This window comes from Plectropomus leopardus, chromosome 3 (assembly GCF_008729295.1).
Source record: "Plectropomus leopardus isolate mb chromosome 3, YSFRI_Pleo_2.0, whole genome shotgun sequence".
Lineage (NCBI taxonomy): Eukaryota > Metazoa > Chordata > Actinopteri > Perciformes > Serranidae > Plectropomus > Plectropomus leopardus.
Window position 1 is genome coordinate 12,277,159 of NC_056465.1, and position 24,654 is coordinate 12,301,812.

The 24,654-nt window shown below is 39.0% G+C and overlaps 1 protein-coding gene across 1 annotated transcript in view; it reads left to right on the plus strand.

Annotated features, from left to right (window-relative positions):
• The window catches only part of lrp8 (low density lipoprotein receptor-related protein 8, apolipoprotein e receptor), a 131,695-nt gene extending 125,430 nt beyond the window's left edge, over positions 1-6,265 (plus strand). Inside the window, exon 18 of the mRNA XM_042513439.1 lies at positions 1,443-6,265. Coding sequence (XP_042369373.1) covers positions 1,443-1,481 — 39 coding nt within the window. The 3' untranslated portion in view covers positions 1,482-6,265. The remainder of the gene's footprint in view (positions 1-1,442) is intronic.
• The last annotated feature ends 18,389 nt before the right edge of the window (positions 6,266-24,654 follow it).

Below are 24,654 nucleotides of genomic sequence, written 5' to 3' on the forward strand. Positions count from 1 at the left end.
CTCCTTATGCACAGACACATATCATCTTTGTTTACAGAAGCAGCTGATGCAAAAGTTTTCAACTCGACTATGGAAAATGTGCCACCAGGTAGCATCCTTGTCAGGGAGGAATGTTGTGGATGTTATGTTTGCTGCTAGAAATGACAACAAAGGATCATCCAAACATTAAAAGGGCACCGGGGCTTAAATAATTACTGCTGTCTTGAAGGCAGCTAGTTTATATAAAGCAGAGATGCATGATGGGCAACCTCCACGGTGGCCTCGATTTCTTTGGAGAACAAAAATGATTTTGAGATGCCTTTGAGGGGAAAGAGCTTTATAGTCAGACATTTGACTGAAAAGACCGCAGAGCATTCTGCATTCTGCAAATAAATTGGATTTTTGGAGTGGACCATAACATCATGACATTGCTCTTATGTTGTTTTTACTTTACAGTGTAAATAAGACATGGAGGATAAAAAGGAGAGCACAAACCAGAAACAAGGACAGTCCAAAAGAATTTATCAACTTATTCTGCCTCGAGTGCAGAAACAGTGATTCTCCACATTTCAGTTGCACAACAGTTGCAGACTGTTGATTTCCCATTGATGCAATTTTGAGAATCACTTATTCCCAAAACAACGCCAGCTGTTATTTGCACATTCTGCACTTAAACGTATAGGACACTTCTGACATTTATTGAATATATTCGTCGTTTTTGGTATTGGAAAACGGAGCGGGGAAGGACAGCCAAAAAGGATTATGGAGGGGTGGGAGTCTAGCGCTTTGATCGGTTGGCATGGTAACACAGATTTCTTTGTGTTGCTCTGGAGAGAAAGGAGGCAAAGAATTCTGGGTATCATTGGCACGATGACAGGCTGGAGACGCACACTCACATACACACACACACACACACAGGAAACAGGTGCACGACTGAGTCATATTAAGATTCAAGGTCGAATTAACAACCGCCCTCAGTGGCGGGCTGCAGAGTTGCTCTCTTCTATCCTGGTTTTATTTTTTACATCTGCAAAAATCTCTTTTATTGTCTTTTTAATTCTGTCTTCTTCCTCTCCTGTCCTCTTTTTTCCTTTCCTCTCTCTTTCTTTCCCTTTTGTGGCAACTCAGACAACCAGAGAAATCAGGTTGGCATTATGTGGGCCAGACATTTTCAGCCGTAGGCAAGCATCCTGCATTCCTCGTATAGGAGCAGCCAGAGAAGGAGGGAATGAACTGCGGGGGGGTAGGAAAGAGGAGAAGGGGAAGGTCAGGAGGGAGAAGTAAGGAAGGAGCAGGAGAATGGATTCTATATGAATATCTCTTCTGGGTGCTCTCTCTCTTTTTCTCCTGATTTCTTCATTCTCTGTCCATCTCTTGTTGTGTATCTCACTTCTCTCTCTCTCTCTCTCTCTCTCCGTCACCAGCCTACTTGTGGTAACAGTCTTTTTATCTGCTGTTTGCAGCGCGTGGCACTCAGTCTGGAGGATGATGGCTATCCCTGAGGAAGGGGGGAGGTAGATGCAGCCTGAACCCCCCCCTCCCAAAATCCCATCCTGGCCCCTCCTCTCACCACAGCCTCTACACCACTACAATGAGGCCAGTACAACGCAGAGGAGAAAGAGAAGGAGTCCTCATTTTGCCTCCCCCACTTTTTGCGGAGCAGGGGATGACATGTACATCTTGTAAACCCCCCCCACTTTCTCCACTGGAGTAACATTACTACCACTACTACTTCCCTTAGTGCTAGTTCATTAGTAGCCTCTGCTCCACTCTGCTCCTCTCTCTCTGCCTCTTGTTAGCTGTAGTGGTGTGTTAAAATGCTGCTTTGATGATTTTGTTCAAACTAACCTCATTTGGCCGTCTCAGTGCACATTGTACATAGAAGGCTGCTGTCTGGCCACCGTACAGTGGGAAAAGCCAGCATGTTTTTAATTCCTCATTTTATTTATTTGTGTTGTAAATATGTAATCTCTCAGTGCACAGTCAGATCGTTTCAAGTTTGCAAGGACATACAGTAGTAGGCAAGGACGTGATTTTTCTTCATAGCTCCCTTTGCATCTTCAGTTGACATAACAGATTTTAAAACAGGGCGATGTCATCTTTTTTCACACCGTTCGCCCCTTGACATACTGTATGTAGGCAGGCAGAGCTAAATATAGCCAAGGGGAATGGAGACAGAGAAAAAAATGATGGGGTTGTCTGCATGTTTGGAGGTGATTTCGGGGTGAAAGAGTTAGAAAGGGTGCTTTTTTTTTTACAAAAAAAAGGGGGGGGGGATTTGTGCCACCAGAGGGTAGTGCCTCAGGGCAAAAGGCAGCAGGGCAGAAAGGCAAAGGATTATGGGTAATCCTCTCTCCTGGTATCAGAGGTATGCGCACAGTCGATAATGAACTTGGGATTGTTTGTTCATTCGCTGTGGGTGTTAGGACTCACACCTGTTTCTGACTTTTTGTTTGTGTTTGTGACTGCCACCGTCAATATATCAGAAGTAAAGCTTAATTTCTAGAAGGTAGAGTGTCACAAAGCATCTTTGTGTGACTGGTTTGAAATATAAAACCGGTGCTTTGAGGTACTGAGTTCTGTGATTTTCAACCTTTACAATGGAGCATAGATACACAAAAAATATGATTTATTTTGCATTTTTATTTCAGAAATTCAAAATACAATATATTTATCATGTTATCTGGATCTGTGTACATTTAACTGTGTAGTTGCACATGCTGTCGTGGAATCCTGTAGAAATGAAGTCTCAGAAAATGAAGCATGAGGAAAAAAAATAGCTCTCAGTTTTTTTGTTTGATTGCTGCAGTATAAAAACAAAGATCCATTTGAAACCTAATTTAAGGTTTATGAAATAGAAAATATGGGAAGAAATTGTCAAATATGCTGTACAGTCCCTTAACATATCTTGACACAGAATATGGGAGAGGAACATGTAAAGAGGTGTGTATTTTCTTTCACTGATTAAAGGCAAAGTATGCAGGATTTTCCTTAAAGAAAAAGAATATATCGACAAACACAAGAAATCCCTCTGTGTGTGGCACCTTATTTTGGTTTGTTCAGGATGTTTCCATGTGTCAACCTTTGTGTAGCGGTTTGTAGCCCCCAGCCAATAGCAGCGAAGGTTTGGGACTCTATATAAACAGACTATAAAAATGTAGCGACCAGCTGTCTCTCTTTTCTGCTCTGTGGATGCGATCTGCAGGTCTGTGTTTGTTCGATCGAGACCAAGGTTGAGCCACAGACACAAGCTTTAGCTGAATTCACACAAGTCCTGAAATACAGCACCTCACTGCAAGTTGTGCAGAGGTGAACATGTGTTCATTTGTGCTTTAGATCGAAACTGCAGTGAAACGATCAGAAAATTACGTTGTAATTCTCTGATTCACCACTTCGTTCTCAGTAACGTTGCTCCCTCTCTTTACTCTCAAGCTCACTTGACTCGGGTTACTCCTTGAAAGTCGAAGATTTTAATCATCAGTCGGAGACATCGTCGAATGAGATTGCTTCAAGTCAAGCAGTCGTTTTTAGTGTTTTTTGCTAGTCGGTGTGCTGTACTGTGTACTGTAATAATTTGGTCCCCAGATTTTGCGGTGGATTGAGTGCTCTTGAGTTTCACGCTACTCTTTGGTACAGGGAGCTGCAGACACGCAGGCAGAGGAAGAGAGGGGAAACACCTTCTGCTTGGTAGTGATGAATTTACAGCTCACAGAAACTTGATACTACATAGTCTCTGGCTTTTGTTTAGTATCTAGCGTCAGCAAAAATGTTGTTGCACATTTCTGTCATAAGCTGGGTTAGCGTATTCACTCTGAATGTCACTCAACTTTAAAACCTGATATGAGGGGAAAAAAATGAAAATACAATGAATAATAGTACTGAATGACCAAATCTTATTCAACTGGAATAATTCTGAGTCGTGTACAGACTTACATTGACCACCGTTGGCCACGTTTGAATGCTTACAAACTCTAAGTGACAAATCCTGCATAGTAAGCCTTTAATTGATCTACTGACACAAATTTTATTGGCAAAAGACAACTGAAAGTATGCTTTTTTGCATTACTTTTGGGTAACTCTTATGGGTAATGCTCCCAAAACATCACTTTTCCTTTGATTTGACATAACATGGTTTCATAACTTCACATCAATCCCTGTGTTCCAGCAGTTTCACAGCTCTGCTTTTGGTTTTTCTTGGCATCATAACTTCTCCATTTCTCATCCCTCCCTTTTTTAACAACGTGGCTGTGTGTTTTCTGGATGAGAGGCTGTCGAAAAAGAGCCCATATTTGGAAGGAATCACTTTCCGCTGTCACTGACTGTTCAGCGTGGTTGTTAGCGTCCCTGTTTTGTATGAGCAGATGAGTAATACGTCGAGGCTGACTGAGCCGAACACTGATTTGATTTGAAAGCTGGATAGAGAGGAAGCATGTAAACCAGCGTAAGGAGCTGATCTTCCATTGGCTTGCCACAGACATGCTTCCAGCCCATCAAATCAGATGGAAATCATGCTCAGTGGCTATTGCAATAATTGCACATAATGTGTTGTAGTTGTGAATTACCAGAGGCCGTTATGACAAGTTAATATGATCACTGTTACAAGTCGTTATAGCTACCATTTGGTCTCAAGACAGGGGCATCTCAAAGGTGTTAGGCACACTCATTATGCATTATATAAGGTATACATTGTACAAATTATAACTACATCACTGGTCTTCCATTTTTTAACAAATTTGAACAATGCTGCATCACAGTTGAGCTGCTTCTGTCTGTCACACTGTCTTTTTTGAAGCAAAAACAAGTGTAGAATGCAAACATTAAAAGTCTTCCAACGTCGGCTCAGAATAGACGCAGCATATGTATTCATCTTACACTATACAGACAGTATGTGCATACAGGCAAACAGTTGATTAATGGTAGTTATTATTCATAGTTCTCACTGTTTCCTGGAAGTGTTTGCTCAGTGTGGATGCTCGGGTAACCACAGGGGAGGAAGACAGAAACAGACAAAGGTAGGCAGGAAATGACTGCCAGGATTCAGACTTAACCACAAGCGAATGGGTTTGTGCTCGGAAGATGAATAGTGGGCCATTTATTTTGCCGGATTTCTGCTGATGTTATGTCGCAGTATTCTGACAGTCATTCCCACTCACCTCCCTCAGAAGGATGGCACTCTCAGTTTATGATACACCGTGGGGGATTTGTATGTTCTGTATGTGACAAGTGGCATGCTAGACAGGTAAATTATAGTCCTCTCCGGCACTGCACTCCCCTGTGTCTATCTAATGAAGGAGGATTGAGCACAAGGGAGAGGCTGTCTCCCTTCATCTTAACCTTGCACAGATAAAAAATAAAATGCATTACATGGTGGGGAAGACTGTGACTCAGCTCAGTGTGATCCCAGACTGGTTTGGTAGCTTGCTTCTGTGTTTGTTTTTTGGGGGCAGAAAATAGCAGTGACATGTAGGGAACCGTTTAAATAGGTACAGCTGCATTTTTTGTATATTTTATGGTCATTTTTATGATTTTGATTTTCCATTTTTACTTCCTAAAGTAAAGTTGAAGATGATGTAAGATTCCAAGAAAGATGAAACAGGTCAGATGTGAATTTTAGATTAAATAAATCACAAACCGCCTGCTAAATTGAACCCTGGGCTCAGCCAGCTCTGCACTCCACATACTTTCCCTTCATGTCCATGTTTGCTGCAGGTCTAATGGAGTTCCATACGGGGAACGTTGCAGTTAGGAGAATAAATTGCTTATTTATTGAGGTGACTGAGCGTGGCATTGTAGAAAAGTTATTATAGCTACAGTGTGAAGACAGATTGGCTGGTCCACATTGTTGGCCACCTTGGGAGCAGCCGTCTCCACTGAAGGACACTGAGAAAGTCCAGAAAGGGAATCTTGTCATTCATCATATAGCAGGTAGTAATTATACTGTTAATAGAGGATATGCTTTGACAGTTTGCTGTCTAGACATTCTTGATTCATATTTTTCATAATTTAGCGGCTAATCATGACCTGATGGAAACATGACCATAGTTGTAATATCAGTCAGCTCCAAAAGAACAGGATCAATTTTGGTGTTCTGCCTCATGTTGAAAAGAGCTGTGTATTGGCAAGAGCCTGACTGTACGATACATATCACGATACAGGGCTACAGTTTAGTATAGTGCGATACTCCAAGCAAGGCAATATATAACATTGTGATTTAAATCTAATATAAGCAGCGAGCGATGTGCCCTGTAAAACTTTATGCCTGTTTTATAGGCCTGTTTTCTTTGTGTTTGCGCTAGCAATTTGTTATGCTGGAATGGAAGAAAAAAATGGCTGAGTTAGGTTTAAAACATTTCTTTTACTTCTTAAAAATAGTTAATTTTGTGACTTCCTGTTTGAGTAATTGATTGCTGTTGCTATGACAACTCTGCAGATATTTCTCAGTAATTTGTGTTGTAAGTTATGTTAGTCTTAACTAGCTAACACATTCCTCCTCCTCCTCCTCCTTCCTTTTAATGGTTAAATCCCACTAATGAATCACTAGTTTGAAACTACAGTAGCTGTTTCTATGGACTTCAGAAGGTCTTCACACAAACTTAATGATGGATGTACAAACAGCTGGTGCAACACAATCTTGGTTCTTCATTTAAACCGATGACTGTATATAAAGATGGATGATATGGCAGCTCCTGAAAAGTGAAGCTGCAGTAAAGGCCATGAACCCTGCCACAAATTTGTAAATCCTAGGATAGCTCTACTCTCCCTAATACTGGTTGTCTTTGTTTGGTTGGATTGGTTAGGTTTAGGCAAGAGGAGTGGGACTGGTTAGGAAGGAATGTCCAGATAAGCCAGTCAGAGGCAGAGTAAGACAGGCCATTCCTTTGCTATCCTAGGAAACCCATATTTGCTGCTCCTTCCATGTTAGTGGATAGGACATGGGCCAAACTAAAAACTCCTGATGATAGTTTCTGTCGTTTTAGGGAGTTCTTATCATGCTGATGTTTGTTCGAGTGTTTTTTTTTAGGATTGGTTACTTGATGCTATAAAAAATGGCTATGACGTCAACATTGTCAGTCTTGTGTGTTAGTCGGTGTACTCTACTTCCCGATCGCTAGTACCCAGACTCTGGCTCCAAATAATGAAATCGGCAGCATCTGTGTCTGGAATATTTTGTCTTATTATTTGTACAGTGGGAGGAAGTGAAGACATGTTGTCCATCTTTATGCACAGTCTATGATCGCGACATACACTTTTGCGTAGGGTACGTACACACCTGCTCAGTAAAAATTTCTATGTTGTGTAGGTCTATTCATCTATAGATTTGAATCATAAATTCATTAAGTATTGGGATATTCCTAACAAATCCTAATGCAAAGTTGGCAGGTTACTGTCACAACTTAATGATGTCAAAACATCCATGAAAAGGTTGTGTCTGGTTTATTTTATTGGAACGATATTACATCATTGGCTCATCATAGCAAATACTAACAGCTGTGATAACCCATAATCCAATATAACTGTACGCTGTAATTACAGTGCTTCTGATTTGTGCTCTCTGTTTTTAACTGTCCCGTCGCATGTCCTTCTCTTCCTCACTTCGCTCTTCTAATTGGTTGCTTCCCGTCTTTTCTGAGCAGAGAATCTGACCCATGCTGCTTTTAACCAAGATCCACTTGACTGCTTTCTAACATCACTCACATCTCTCCACCACTTCATTTCCTCATGTATCAAAAGTAATGCCAGCTGTGAGGCCTCAAGTTTTTTCGTGGTTGTTGAGTTTTAATCTAGAGAGCAAAGCCTCTTGTCCTCCCATCTTCATCTTTGCCATCAACATCTTTCCTTTGGCAAGGGCTATCAGTCTTTGGGTAGACAGACACGCACACACTGGAAGACAACACTGGAAGGAAATGACCTGGAATTCCCCAAATAACAAGGAAACCCCCAGAGCTTGACAAAAAACTTTTGATGGTGAACCAGCGAACAGGCGTAAAGCATGCTTACCCAGGATAAGCAGCCCCCCCCCAACCCCCAGCTACAATTTCGGACTGTGGAAAGAACCCTCACTGACTCTCCTTAACTTGCATTAGCTCTTGTTGACCCAGTGACTTTCCTTCAACTGGTTCCTCTTCTTATCATGTGTTTTATTAGTCTGTGAGTAGTAGTTGTTGCTCTCTCTCCTTGCCAAACCATTCTCAGTTTCATATTTGATCTTGATGTTTGATTACTTGAAGGGCATTGTTTGGTCGCCTACATTTTTCTACCAGTCAGTGTAAAATAAAAGTTGGGGGAGAAAACAGCAATGGGGAAGTTGCGGAACTAGGTGTGTAAATCTCTTAATGGGTTGGAATGATGATATAGACGGCCAACATTTTTGATAACAGTATTGTCACAGATTGTTTTCCTTCAACAGTGACTGAGGTGGGAGAAAATCACTGCAAATCTAAGAAACATATTGGCTCCCATTTTTGCAAAACTGTCTACCTGTCATTTCCTCAAAATGTTGCTGATGTGTCATTGCCTGCAAGGAAATCTCAAAAACCATCCACGGCTCCGGCCATTCCACAGCCATACGACAGGCATTTTTTACGCTGTTTGTTGCACAAAACTTTTCAAGAAGCCTTCTGCACTGTGTAAAGAGATAACGTTGTTAGGAGGGGCAGAAATAAAAGGGGAGGGGGGGTGTTCAATGGTACAGTCCAATGGTTTTGAATCATGACTTGTAAATACGTTTTCATACAGCAAAAAACTTTTGATAATGTTTTAAATGTATCTGTAAAAAAGATGTACATAAACCTCTGGGGTAAAAAGGAGTGTAGACTATATATGAATTTATTTGTACACAAGAGCACTGGATTTATTTACTACTTGATTGTAACTAAAAATTAATAATCTGCCAAAGTGTTTTTATTTGACTTTTTCTCCTGTCTGTTCCATTTGTTTGTTGTTGTTGTTTATTTGCTTTTTAACAGCGTTGCAGATTTTTAGTGTTCATACTGTATTTAATTCTGTTGAATAGATTTTATTGTTGTGTGTTTTTAAAAAAAAGAGGGGTTATCATTTTAATTTATTGGTGCCTTGTTTTGTGCTCCTGTATACTTTTACTTTTTCTGTTTTTATGTGTTCTGTGTCTGCGGAAGGGCGGGGGGGGGGTTGACTGGTGGGTTGATGAGGGACGGGGTGGGTGGGAGTTAAAAACTTAGCAACTTCTGTACTTACATGGAATATCTGTACTGTATGCCAAAATGGTCTCACTCACGTTTCTATGAAATCAAGCTGTTGATAAATATCTCTATATATTGATATATTAAATTTATAAAAACTGTCCAACTTATTTGTCTCTCTGTCTTACATCTGGATTTTGCCTTGTTTTTTAATCAAGAAAATATGGAGTTTAAAGTAGCTCATCACACATTTGAGACATGTGTCGAGAGTATTAATACAGCATTTGTTTTGTGTTTCAATTTGTTATCATTAATCACATTTCAAAAGCATTTTACTGACTTTAAGCTCAAGTAAATAATCTTTCTTGTAAGACTGTAAGCCAAGGTAGCATCTGCAAAATGCCAAACGTCTTAAAAAAAAGAAGTGTTTTGGTTAAACAAACTCTGGACTTTCAGAGACCATTGTTTGTGTCCTGTGTTAAACTAAAAGTCAAATTAGTTATTTTGCAACAATGTCATGTGCTAGCATGTGTAGCTTACCATGCTACTGATGTATGTCATGTGGCATTACTTTAGCAACAAATGCACTTATCTTAAGCCAAACCACTTTTTTTCTAAACCTAGATATGTGCCTTTGTTACCTGAATCTAGCCTAAAAGACATTATTCATGTAAAGAGTGTAAATTAACATGCTGTCCCTGTGCATCTAAAACTGTTGCTTTTCTCATAGGGTTTTACTAAATTAAGCATGAGTTGATGTAGCCAGGTTATTTTTAAAGCAAGTAGCCTAAAATATATATATTTGTATATCCTCTAGTAATATTAACATCCAACACAGAAAATACCAAACAATAAATATGAACAATCCTTGATGGCTTGTCGAATTAAACTGGTAAATTGTGGATGATGAGATTGTTTTGTGTGTTTTTGAGAGTCACTATGCCAAACTAATCCACTAAGAGGGCACACACCTGTCTTGTATTTGATATAATTGAGGATTAGTGAGTTTTAGCTTTGGAGCAAAAACAAGTCATTTGACACAAAGTTGCTGAACACTCATGAAAAATAGTATTGAAATGTTTTGTTTTGAGTGGTGTTTACCTAGGTCATAAGATGATAATGATGAGCTCTTCAGCAGAGCACCTGATTCACTCAGAGGAAGGGCACCTGTCTTGCTCTTTATACTAATAACCTTAATTCTGACACCAAAAATAAATCGTTTAAGATTTGAGTTAGTAGGGGCATATGCTTTTGTGCTCACAGAAGGTGCTTTGCTGAATGATTTCACAAGGACATACGGGTGATTCTGACATCAGAAAAACAAAACAGTGACCGACACCCTGAGTGTCCACAGTACTCTTCAGAGAAAAAGACCAGACAAGTAACAGTAGAAGGTGGAATTGTAGAATGGGCTGACAGTGTAACCATGGGAAAAATGTAGCAGGTGATGGGAGACGTGTGTAGTCTCTGGAGAATTGAGGGGACTGACAGTAAATGGGGGGGGGGGGGGGTGTTGATGGATGAGTCGTCGGGGAGAGTTGGCTGAGGATATGGGTCCTCTTTGGCTTGCCCATTGTTCCAGAGTTGCTGTTGCTCTTCATTGAAGATTCAGCCCTGCCAGCGCCCTGAACTGTCATCTCCAGGGGCGTCACAAAAGTTAAAGGTTTCATTGAATATTCATGATAACTAAGTCGTGGTGGGTTATGGTGTTATGGGCTATACTCATGAGTCTGAGCAGACTACGGCAAATTTAAGCTATTCCATCTAATTTTGGGTCTTTCTCTTATTGTTGCAATAATTGTGTTTTGAGCGGTTTTCAGGAGCCATTTCCCCATTTTTTGATTTAGAAATTATAGAAATTCTAAAGTGAAGAGTCATTAAATTAGTTCTTAGGGCAGATAAACCACCTGACTATAGAAACAGAGTCCATAGAGAAGCCATTCATAGCTAAGAAAGCCCTGCAACACTAGAGACAGTTAATAATGGCCTCTCTATGGACTCTATTTCTATGTTCAAGCTGACTGATTGCCTTTGGAACTGATTTGAAACACTTGACTGTGGCACTATTTATGTCAGTGAGACGACGGTTGCCTGTTATTCTGCAGAAGACAACATGCTGAAAACACTGTTCTAAAATTAAACTGTCAGCTGGCACCTTAATAGTTCTTCCTTTAAATAAAAATGTGTCCCTAATTTAAAAAGATAAGGCATTAAAAAGCTGTCACAGCACTGAACAAGGGGTTTGCTGTGGATTTTTTCACTGTTGCGCATGATTTTGCAGAGACTGGTATTATCTCAATTTTCAGGGATGCCTTCCTATCTCAACTAGTCCTTTTTTGCTGGTTCCAATTTCTGAAACGGTGAGAAAAAGGAGGACATCTACAACAATCCACTTTCACAGCACTGTGGTGGCAATCTAGCCATGCTCATCAACCTCTCCCTCCAACTATTTTCCTCTCCTCTGCTAAATGGAGCTAATGTCGGACTCTATTAGTTAACATTTGGATTTCATGGGGCATCCAGGTGGCTAAGTGCAGAAAACCTTCACTCTCCACCTGTCACTTAAAAATGAATAAAATATTATGGGAGTCTGGCATGACAACTCTACTTATGAAAATTATTATGGTGCAGCACAGCTGACCCCGGTGCGCTCATCTCCTCCTCTTTGGGTGAGCATTTCAATTTGTTGTTTAGAGTATGAAAGGTTTCGTGTCTTTGCAATGGGTTGAAAAACAATTATTTTAATCTGATGTATAGTGACAATGCTTGTGATTTATCAATTAAATTGGAAATGAAGTTTTTTGCTTTAGCTCATCATCAAGTAAATGTTGACTGTACAATATAAAGGCTGTAGAATAAAGCAGGCTGGTCTCATTCGTTGTTTATACTTCTGCGCACGAAATATAATGCATTATTATTCATATTTAACCCAAATAATCGGGAGACAGAGGGTTATGTGCATGTGACCCTCTGCTACATCAGGTGACATGGTATAAAGACCAACAAAGTCCATGAACAGATGAGTCCAAGGATGAATGGGTCAAACAAACACAGGACTTCGACCCAGCAGACTGGTGTCCATGTCCTTTGTGACACAGAGCGTCAACTTTGAGTATTTAAAGTTACGTATGTGCATATTGTCACAGCACTTAAGCACTTAACATGAAAATGCCCAACAGTGATTCTTTCTCTAAACCTAATCTAACCACTACGTGCGTTAATTCCAAAGACATCAGACGAATCATTGTATGAAGATACGAGCAGTAATAAAGCCATCAGCGTTTAAATTGAATGGCTTTGAGCAAACTGTTCACTAGTTCTATATCACCGGGTTTGATCTCCCATGAAAATGAAGGCTCAATTTATGGCACAAAGAAAGTATGTCAACAATTACACAACATTACGTTGAAGCTTGGTCACTTAACAGAACAACTTGAAACTACCAACTTATCGTCATCTGTCGTCAGTATGCCGAATCAAATCGACCTTGGCATCAGACATCGTCCTGACATTGAATTCTGGTCATCAACGTCACAACATAAGTTAAGTTAATATCAACTTTACTCTCAAACTTTTTTTTACTGCCTGCACCAACAAGACACAAGGTTAGCCACTAGCAGGTGAACATAGTGGAGCATTTAGCAGCTGAAGAGCTGCTTCCCTCAGGAGCTGGAGACATAAACAGAGCTGAAAGGAGAGCAAATATTTGATTCACACATTCGTCATTTATCCAGAAACATGCCTTAAAACGAATACTAATATTCCATGAGGTTTAACTTTGCAGCTGTTTAATAGAACAATTGTTTTAACATATTTTCCATAAATTCTCTATGCTGTTTTTGTTTTGTGTTATTCACCTGGAATTGTTTCAACCCCAACCATGATTTCATTTTTTATTTTGTGTAATACTTTGCAGATCAATTCAATGTAGACTACACTGAAAGAGCACTTACAAATCGGGTGTACGCAGTGTGTAAATGACATCTGAATAGGCCTATACTTAATCCTTTGTAAACAAAGTAATACTTGCATTGAATTAGTATGGTATTAAGACACAGCTGCCTACACAGTCCTGTCATATACTGTCAGTTTCATGCTCTGCTGCCCCTGCTGACTGGAGGAACCAACTACATTAATGTTACTGCCATTAAAACTGTTAGTGCAGCAACACAATGAAACCCAAGCAGGCTGCCAATCTGCTTGGCCACATCATCCAAGAAAGATTAATCCGACATTGTGTTTTCAGGGCACAGCACTTTCTGTAAAGCAAACTGACATAAAGCAGAGTCTATGCTTATGTTTGCTGTAGTAATTCCCTTTAAACATTCTTCATTATTCCTCCTCTTATTCCCCATTTTCATTACTTCTCCCTTTCTGTCATTACCTTCCTCCCTGCCTTTGTGTTGCCTCTGAGAGCTTTGCGGAGGAGATGCCGGTTTATGGCGCTCCTGTGTGTGAACAATTTCACAGAATTAACAATTGAAGTGTTTCACAACCAGTGCAATAAAATGTGATGGTTAAAAGCAAATTAACACTCAGTCTCTCCCTCCACCTCCTTCAGTTCTTTCCATTTGCATCAGCTCTTTCTCTACATTTTATCCCTCCTACATTCTCCCTCTCACCTTCTGTCTCTTTCTTGGTCCATTTCATTTTACCTCTATCAGCACTTTTTGCTCCTCCCTTTGTAACACTTTCTCACTGTGGCACCCTTTTTTCTTGCAGTGATAAGATGTTTCGACTTTGTGAAAGGAGCCACATCGGTTAATTTGCCACATCTGGCCTCGTAAAGTTATTGCAATAAAGTCTCTTTCTGTTTAAAAATGCAGCGAACACTCGGCCACCCCTCTGCCTCTCTGCCTCCCTCCCTCCTCTGCCTCACGGATGACAGTTCCTATTATCTCCTGGATAATAAGTTGCACAGATTAGCCATGGGGGCAGACGGAGGAGTGGGGATATGGCACACTGTATGTGTGTTTGCTTGGTGTGTGCCTGTCTGTGTTTGTCATTGTGTATCTGCTCATGGATTTCTGTTAAGCTATGTGTATGTGTGTGTGTGTGTGTGTGTGTGTGTGTGTGTGTGTGTGTGTGTGTGAGCTGGCTGCTAATGTTTGCCTGTCTATGTTTGTGTGTCTGTTTGTCTGCTTCTCTTTGTCTGCATTCATGGATTTCTGTCCAGCTGTGTGTGTCTGTCTGTCTGCATGCATGCCAGCATGTGTGTTTGTGTCTTAGTGTGTGTGTCTGTGTGTGTGTGCCTGCACTGGAACACACTAGAGGAGGAGCTGATGGGCTAAGTGCCATTACCAGATAATTACGGCTAAAAGTCTCCATGCTAACGAGGACGGCTCATCATGATGGTGCTGGCAGACAGGAAGGCCACAAAAAACATCTGCAATTCAGATTAGGAGCACTTGTGTGTAAGTGTGTGTGTGTTCATTCTATATCGCCCTCCTGCTCTGTTCCCTCTTCCTCTATATATATGTGTTAAGTACTTGTATGATGAGGGGATTACTGTTATTCACATTTTGAATAAGAAGCCAGTGTCTCAGTGTGTGTTTGCATGTGTGCGGGTGAACATCACACAAAATTTGAGCGCTGTATATCAGTGTAATTGGCTGGCACCGGAGCCCAGTGTGAGTTGAGTTTGAGGGCATCCATACACCACGTAAAGTGGATGCCTGTAATGGGCTCACTCTTCACTCCCTGTGATGGGCTTATTTCCCACCTAAATGGTGTCTGTGGCACAGCAACAGGGACATAAACGTGTAAGGTACAATTACACAAAAACAACAAAACAAATATTTTACCCCTTTTGTGCTGCTGATGTTATTTTTGCATATGTATGTGAGAAATGAATTTAATTAAAATGTCTACCTGCTGGGACAGGTGAGGATGTTCAGACCCCAAAGTACCACAAATCTGATTTGCAACCCGCCTGTTAGGCCTTCATCTTTACAATCCCCTGGCATCCAAACAGTAGCTGATGAGGAGAGAATAACATCAATTTTACTCATTATGCTCTCCTCTGCAATCCTCAGAATACTAAGAGTGTGCAAAGGGAAATACGAGATTGCCTTGTGTGTTTCTGCGTCCACATGTTTCTGAGTGTACATGCACACCACTGTGTATTGTGTGTATATAATTACTGCTGCCAAAACGACTCAAAAACAGCACTAACACATCATCCACTTCAGTTAAGAGCAAATCACTCTCCTCCTCTCAGTTTGTGATTAACGGCCATCTGTTTCCTGTAAAAAAACCCCCCCAAAAAAACGAATTTCCAGTATGTTTTAATCAATCAAATCATTCAATAAAGTTTTTTAATCATTGTAAAAAATGAAAAAAATGTGTAGATAGTGTGTTTATGAAGAATAGTAATAACAACAAACTTAATATAACAAATAAAAACCCACAGACATCTTTTGATTTTCAAATTATCTTTGTATAGAGGAGCTGGTCCAGTTGGCTCAATGTGTTTTTTATACCGAGTGTCTTACAGTTGCATCTGGCATGTTCACATTTCTGTATGGATGATAAAGGAACATGAAAGAAACAGAATGTAAATGTTTACAACATTTTAATAATGCAGAAATTATTATACTAAACTGCACGCTCTATAGACTTGAATTTCTTCATTTGTGTGCCTTATAGCTTGATTTTTTTTTTTTTTGCAATGTTGGTGAGTGAACCTTGGTTGATTTAAGTTTTCTTTTTCTCTCTAAATTCCCTTTTATAGCTACAAACTGACACTTAACCCTTTGAAGCTTGGATCGACATCACTTTTCTTGTGTTGCGTTAAGATGCCTTTCAAAAAAAGGCACCGATCATCTTAACAAGAAATTTCCTGCAAATTTCCTGAAAATTGTTAAAAAGGGAATGAGGGAAAATGTCTCGAAAACTAAACTAAAATGATCACAGTTATATATTGAAAATTATGTTACATTATTCTTATTATTTTAAGCACTTATTTTTCCAAATGATGTCCTTGTTTGTTTTTGTGTCTTACTTTTCTTTTTCTTTTTTTGTGTGTGCTAATTTTCAGGTAATTTTCTTGTTCTTTTTACTAATTTCTTGATAATTTTTGAGTAATTTCTTTTCATGTTGCTTATTCTCTTTTTCCCATTATTTTTTAAAAGAAAACAAGCCAATTTATTCAAGTTTCAAAGGTTTAGAAGAGGACAATGCTTCTTTTTTCATTAGTAGAAAATAGACAGTCTTCTGTATCACAACCCCACTTTTTTACTTTGACAGATATAATAGGTGTATTTTTACAGAAATATTTTATCTTGTGCAACTTTAAAATCTGACAAGCCGGTGACAGTCGACTGAACAAATCACAAGGCAGATTTGCAGCTCTAATTAATTTGATTTTTTTTTTTTTTTTTTTTTAAATCTGCCTAAACTAAGTCCTCAATATGCACAAGCAACTGCCAGAACAAAAGAAATACTTGAGAAAGAAGGATACAAAGTCTATTGATAGCAGGTGTTTCCATTCATATGTAGTCCCTTAGGAAATCAAGCTGTTAATGTGGCATAATGATCAAGGTTATCTAATGATAGGCACTCCTAATTGTCCATGCTGGCTACTGCAGCTGAAAGAACTTGATGCTTGAGAAAGGACAGATGTGTTGAAGCAGAGAACATGTTTATAATGTTCATACATCACCACTTTGATCAAGATCATCATCTTAGTAAATTGTGATGCTATTACTGCTGCACCTTAAATCATGGTGGTGTGTGTTTTAAAGCTGGGAGAAAAACTCAAATAGTGGCAGTGGTGGAATGTAACTTAGTACCAGGGGTGTATGTAACCGATTACATTCACTATAACAAAGTAATTTTTGTGTGGGCAAGCAGCATCAATGTAATTGTTACTTTTTTAAAATAGTCAGTTTACAGGACAAAAGCCATGGTGGCTTTCTTAGTTGACAAAAAATTGCCTATATGGAGTGTAATTTTCACAATGTATTTTTTATTTAAGACTGAACATTCATCACTCTTCTCTCCCTTTGTTTGTTTGTGTTGGACAGGTGGTTGTGGTGAAGCTGTTTAAGCCGCTCAAATTTAGGCGGACCTGCTCACTGTCATACCTGACAAATGGTGTGCAGACTCCGCCCACTCGGCGCATCGCAGGCCTACGCCTACATAGAAATTTAATGCACCACCCAGCCAGCATGCTAAGTGCCCCCTGCATAGTTGGTGGCGGTAATGCATCTTGAACATTACTTGCCACCCTACATTAATAAGCAAGAAGAAGAAGAACACACCTGCGGTGTTTTGCCTGGCTAAATGCTAACATGCTCATGGTGGATCTTCCAGCAGTGACTCCTGTGTTGACAGAGGAACTTTAACTTAAGTTTTTTTAGACCCCTTTTCAGCTTAAATTTGAGGAGCACAGTGGACTAGTTTTATCATGCTCTGAGAGTGAGCGCGCATTGGACCTGGATCAGATTGAGGAGGACTTGCTGGTGCATTCAGGCAGGTGAGCAAAACAAACGCATTGAACTCACTCTCCAGGTAAGAACATCAACAAAGGCATTATCCGTGCGCATTTTGCTGTGTTTTTCCTGGTTGCATTTGCTGTGGAGTTCATATTGTTCATGTCTGTGTTTGCTTTGCTGAAGCTTTATTACACTCCTGATTCTCGCAGACGTGACAAGCTGTTTAATTTACGTGGCCTTATATGATGCTGCACCTGCCATGGTGTCCACAAACTTTTAGTGATTGATGGTGATTTTTCTTTAGATGTTAGAGGTTTGTCTCTCTTTTTGTGGTTAATTCTAGCAAGAGTATATTTGCAGCTATACTGAGGACGTTGGCTGTATATTAAAAATTGACAAAGGTTTCTACAGGCTGAATAGTTTGTCTACAGAGAAGGAACTCACTGTTGGTTTGGACATCATGTTGTTCCAAAGTGTGTTGTAATTTCAAGCCATTTTTAATGTTACCGAAAGTTGTTCTTTCGTTAACAGTAGTAACACATCATTGTGAGCCCCTGAAAAAAATACTCCAGAAATACATATTTACTTTTGTCTGAGAACCTTTTAACACAAGTAGGAGTACTTTTGCTTTAGTTCAATATATTAGTTTTCTTTCCATCCCTGCCAGTAATGTAATAATACTGACAGAGGGCATTTTGTATGAGTACGTTTACTTTTGGTACATACACTTTGTTGTCGGGACTTTTGTACTTTTACTGAAGTGTACTGTTAATACAGGACTTTGACTTGTGATGGTATTTCTTTACTGTGGCACTGGTAGCCTACTTAAACTTATGAAATATCTTTCTGCCTCTGCTTAAGGGCTTATATTTTCTAATTACTGTCTTCATACACTCTTGGCTGAGAAGCAGTTCTCAGTTCTTATGTTTAAAAAGCTTCTCAGTCATCCAGGACAAGAAGGACTGCTATTCTCAGCTGGTGTTCTTACCACACAGTAATACCACCATCTGCTGCTCATTGCGTTTCATTGCACCATAAAATGGTTTTGGAGCAAAGCGTGCACATGCACATCAGCATCCAGAGGACTCTTTTACGAAAAAACAGCTGTTTTGAGGAATATCAGCAGATAGTGTGACAGAAGACTTTTCCAGAGTTTAAACATAATCATTTACGGGCACTAACCACTAAATGTCACCTCAGTTCTTGTTAGATCTCACACATCAAGATATTATTTTCTCTCAAATGTTCAATTATTGGTATTTTTCAAATCAATGTTGACACACACATTTGACTTAAAAATGTGCATAGTCTAACATGTAGTTTTTGCATAAAGCTTCAAGGAACAATCAGTAACTTTTGTCTCCATACTGTAAATTAGAGCTATATACTCACCACTGATTGGGTTTTTTTGAAGTAGGGTTGTATGATGCAGTGGTGGGTGAAGTATCTGAAAGCCACACATGAGTAAAAGTACAGATATCTTACCAGAAAGTGACTTTGGTAGAAGTTAAAGTCACCTATTAGAAAATATTACTTTAGTCAATGTCTTAAAAATAACTGATATTTACTGTAGTTAAGTATCAAAAGTCATTTTAAATATTAAATCGCTTTAAGTATTGAAAGTAAAAGTACTAGTCAATGCTGTTAAAAAAAGCAAGCAGTCAAAATTTTGAGAATGACATTTACTCCTTTGTGACAAAAAATAAAAAATAAAAAATGGTGCCTATAATACACTTGAAGAAGTAAAAGTTTATTTTATACGGATTTAAAGATCAAAATCCATTTTTTCTTCCCTCCCATTCCTTCATTCACCCATCAATTCCTTCCTTCCTTTCTCATTTTGTAGTAACTGAAATGCTTAGTAGAGAAAAAGCAGCCTTTACATTTTGTTTAGAAAATAAAAAGTTAAAGTGAAAGTTGACAGAAATATAAAAACTCGTGTAAAGTCAACATACTCCCAAAAAATACTTTATTGAAGTATTATTACTCACTCATATGAGGTACTCATCTAGTCAGTGTAGCCCACTTGCTGTGGACTTGGGTGACAGCAAAACATATTTTAAACCATTTATAAAAAGGCCAACATATGTATGTATATATATATATATATATATATATATATATATTTACCTTGCTGTCAGACAGCCCATTTCTTTGCCTTTACATTTTCTCAAACTCATCTGTATCCCTAGGCACCAGCCCAACTTTTGGATGAGCCACCCTAAAATTTCCCCATTCCTCGGGCCTGTATTTAAAATGATAGGGTGAATAGTAAACGCATCTTTTTCTGAATGAGAGGATGCCAGCGCTTCACGCTTCACTGGTTGTTTGGTTAGTTGTTTCATTTATTTGTAGGCGGTCGGGGAAAGCACTGTTTTTGTGTCTCTTTCGCTTGTTTGGCGGTGTTTTTATCTTATAATCCTCTTGAGAGAAATGTTCACTGCAAACACAGAGTTGTCTTGCAGGTGGAGTGTTGATGTTTATCTTGAGTGCAAATAGCCACAGCTGTTTTCATTTCTTTGTTTGAACTGCCTTTTTTTTTTTTTTTTTTTAAAGTTTATTAGTGAATTTAACAGGATGCATGCAGAAGACAACTGTTGAGCCAGAGTCAGCAAATTTGCTAATTTACATCTGTGACCCCTGTGCAGGAAAATATAAAAAAAAATTAACAGTGCTATACACGTTGTATGTAATAAAAAGCAAATTAGTTTGCAAACAACACTATTTGAAAAATTTACAAACAATACATTTGTAAATGTAATGTCACACAAAATATGGACACATAGTCTCCTTTCTGGGTTTAGAAAAGTGTTCAAGAGGTTGAATTTTTATGATGCAATTTTCTATTGCTTTGAGCATTGTACACTATATCCCTTTAAAAAAACAACAAGAAAAACAACATTACTATATACAGTACATTACAGAACAAAAACAAACTGGGAGGAATGTCAAAATTTACATTATGAACAGGTTTCTCTTGTGAAGTCTTGTCATAGTAGTTTTATATGCAGTCAATCCATTTTGTCCATACACTGATATTTTGAACAGCCTTATTTTAAGTGGCTAAAATACATTTTACAGTGCATAACTGAGCATATAGGGTGCCGGTCCCGTCTGTTCCTGCAAACAAGCAGCACACCGACCGCCATTTACTGTAGCACAGAGCATCATACACAGTGAAAAGGTGGAAATTGTCTCGCCTTATTAATACTTGGACACTTTCTTTGATGACCATCTGAAATTTGATGTGAATACTGAGGCTGTTTTAAAGCATTGGCAGCAGAGAATTCATCCTCTCTGCAAACTAAGCTCCTTCTCTGTCGGGCCATGTCGTTTTTTTTATCAGTTTCTTATTGAGAGTCTTTTAAGTTTTTCTTTTTGCTGGTTTCAGAGCCCGACAGTTAAAGAAAGGAACAGCCTGAACAGTATTTTAAAAATCTGTTATAAAATCCTTGGAGTGAAACAGAGAGACCTCACTGCCTAATGTAACAATCAAATCCTAAGGAAGGCACTAAGTATCCTGGCCTCCCAGATGAATCCTGTTCTTGCAGGAGAGTTTTCTCTGTTTCCATCAGGGCGTCTTTATGCATTACCTGCTTGCAAAACAAACTGCCATTCAAAATCTTTTATCTGTTTTAGCCATCAAGACTTCTAAATTCCCTGTGTTATACACCGTGTACGGTGTGGTTTATATTTTACTGTATGCACTTTTTTCTTATCCTTGGCTCCTGGTGCACTTGCCTGGTTCTATGTTGTGAATGCTGCTATGTGTGTTTTTTGTGTGGGTTTGTTTTGTAGTTTTAACAGCTAATTGCCTCTAGTTGTTGTATTGAATTGTAATACAGTGACTATAAGTAGGCTATCTCATATAGACCTGATTAAAAAAAAAAACAACAGCTATCCCTTTAAAGCATTTTGTGTAGTGAAAGACAAGGCGAAATATGTGTAAATTAATACATACATCTTTCTGTTGCAGTAGCTGCTGTTTCCTGTTAGAAATGATTGAGAACAACATGAGCTAAGTTTTAAATCTCCATATTTATTTATTTATGTAGAAGTAGTTCTCTGGTTTGCAACATATAAGCCCATTGTACAAGGAATATTACAGAGAGGTACAGGTTTTTACATTTGACTCTGTCATGTACTTAGACTTGGATTTGCAGATAGGTATCCAAACAAGAGGAGACGTTGCCTGAATAGTTTTAGTCAGTGTCGAATCTGCTTCACACCCCCCCCACTCACAAAAGTCAAAGGTAGCATTAAAGGGCACATGACACAATCCACAACCTTGTCAAAATCACACATGTACTACACCACCCAACCAGTCAGAGATAAGCTGAATAATCACATCATCAGGGAAACTCTCAGCATAATCTTCAGTCATTCCCCTCCAATAAAATCACTGGAATATTTGTCCATGCATACATAAGTATACTATATGTGTTAAAAAATATAGCATTTTTGAATAAATACTTATATCATTTTTAGAGCCAACTGTCAGACAATACTTGTAATATATTTTTCACAATACTGTATGTACACATATTTGGGTAAATTTACAGGAACAGATAAAACTATATATTTAACCCCATGTGAAACAGATCTGATTTCACTTCTTTGGTGTTGAGCCAGTTGTGAAACCATATTACATCTGGGTCACACTGGATTAAACATATGGATGCGATTTACTTTAAGACTTAATACACAGGCACGGAAGACCAGATATACCAGATATTTGGCACAGCACAGATCGGATCATCCTTTAGCTGTCTGACATGTGGAAAGCTACACTTATTCCTGCCCCTTAATATATACAGACCACCAATAATGATCAGATGTGCTGCGCAGAGTTAAAATAAATTCTTTCTGATCCTGTGTTAGCGCAGCCTCATCGTTGAAATAATCTCTGCTACTTTGTGACTCAGCACATGACGATCTGATTACTGAGCAATGTTGAAAAATCCCCATTGTTGCTGAGTAAATACAGCCACTGTGTATATATATAATACAGCCACTGTATATATATATATATATATATATATATATATATATACTATGTATTCAAGATTTTTAATATCAGAGGTCTGTCTTTATTTCACTCAATATAGTCCTTTATTAGCACCCATATTAATAAAGTGTCTGGGAAAGAGAGAGCACTGGTGCAGCATCAGTGGTCAGATCACAGCTCAGAAAAAAGAGTTAAATTTAGCTTAGAAGTCACTGAAGGCATACATATAAATTTATTAAGACTGAAGTAAACCAATAAATTTGGATTCCATCTTTCTAAAACTAATAAGAGCTGAGACTTTTGATTTGTCACTAAGAAACAGATACTGAAGACTCTCAGAGTTCATTGTGATCCAAGTCTTGGACCATCATTTTGACTCTTGAGAAAGTTATTTATTTTCTGGCTGTAAATGCAGACTGGACCATCATAGACCACAAATATGGCAGTTATTAAAATGAGTGGTATTCCCCTTTAAGTTTCACCTTCAGTTACCCCTAGCAAACCCCATGAAACAGAAAAAATTATCTAATAGAGATGCAAAATCCCTCCCCTTCCAGTGGACCACAATGGGACCTTATTTTTTTTAAATAAAAAGTATGTGTGGTAGTTAATGGTGGGATACAAATAATTTTTGATCCCATTTGAATTGCGCCATGAATAAAAGATTCATTTATTCATTGTCCGTTACTGCTTGTCCTCGTAAGGTTCGTGAGGGATGTTGTAGCCTATCCTAGCTGAGGCGATGAATAACAGATAATTTTGCAAATTAAAAAAGTTGCAATTTGTAGTAAAACTGTTGAAGCAGGGCTGGACTGGGACAAAAAATCAGCCCTGGCAGTTTGGGCCTGAACCGGCCCCTCACAATTGGTGGAACACAACCCACCAATACTCTGTGTTTATGTTTAATCCGTCTCCTTTCTCTCATTTTTGCTTTTCCATTTTTCGCTCTCTCAACATACGCCTGACTCTGTCACACTCTGATTCTCTTAGCAGGAGATACAGAGGACAGCAGGGGGAGGTGTGAGGACACTTTAGTAACAGGTTCTGATTGGTCCGGCCGACTGTCTGTATAGAAAATGCACCAATGGGCCGCAGCCCCTGTGTTGTGGGCTGGTCTTTGTACAAAAAAACAAAAAATACATGCATTTGCATTGGTTCCAAAGTCTGTCAGCCCACCGGGAAAATACCCGGTGTGCCAGATTCCCAGTCCAGCCCTGTGTTGAAGTGTAAGACTGAGAAGATTCCTAATGTACTTACACAAGCACCTTTGCTCGTTCTTTTACTTCCCACTGATAAAAAGAAAAAGTCGCAAAAGTAGATACGAGACATTATGCAAGACATTTGTGCGCGAAACATAGCTAAGCTACATAGCTAGCTGGCAAGTCAGCAATGTTAGCTTACATCGCTGGTGTTGGTGATGTATACTGTGTGAGATTAGAGATGTGGTTCCACACAAAACAAAATGGTACCACAACAAACTTACTTCAGACTGCGACTATCTTGACTTGCAAATTTTCTCTTAAATTGACATATGTGTTATTCATGGCACCGTTCAAATGTGATTCAAAATATATATATATATTTGTCTTTTGCCAATGACTACTGTACATATTTTTTTGTGAAATAAGGTCCCATGGGGTACATCAGGAGGACAGGTGCTTTGCCTCTCTATGTCTTCCCTGGAGGAGCTTCCTAAAGTCAGACAAAGTAACATGCATCAGGGTTATCTTGTGTTGTAGATTATGTTCATAACAGAAAGCCTGTGTTACAAACTGAGAGTATGGCTCTTTAAAGACATCGGTATTTAACAGGCAAGAGGGGTCAAGCACAGTGACACCACAGATAGGCATTATGGGAATCGGAGTATCCAGTTATTATGGAGCTGTACACATATAGAGGACTAAAAGTTGGGATATTTCAACCTCTGCTGCTTCCATTTTGACCTCTGAGGTCCCCCTGCCTGTATATTATATCATACCTTTATATTATATAAGTGCAATACTAACTTGCTGGAGTACCCCTTTAAAGCTTTCATTTAAGTGCCGACTTTTTCCTCCAGATGCATGTGCAG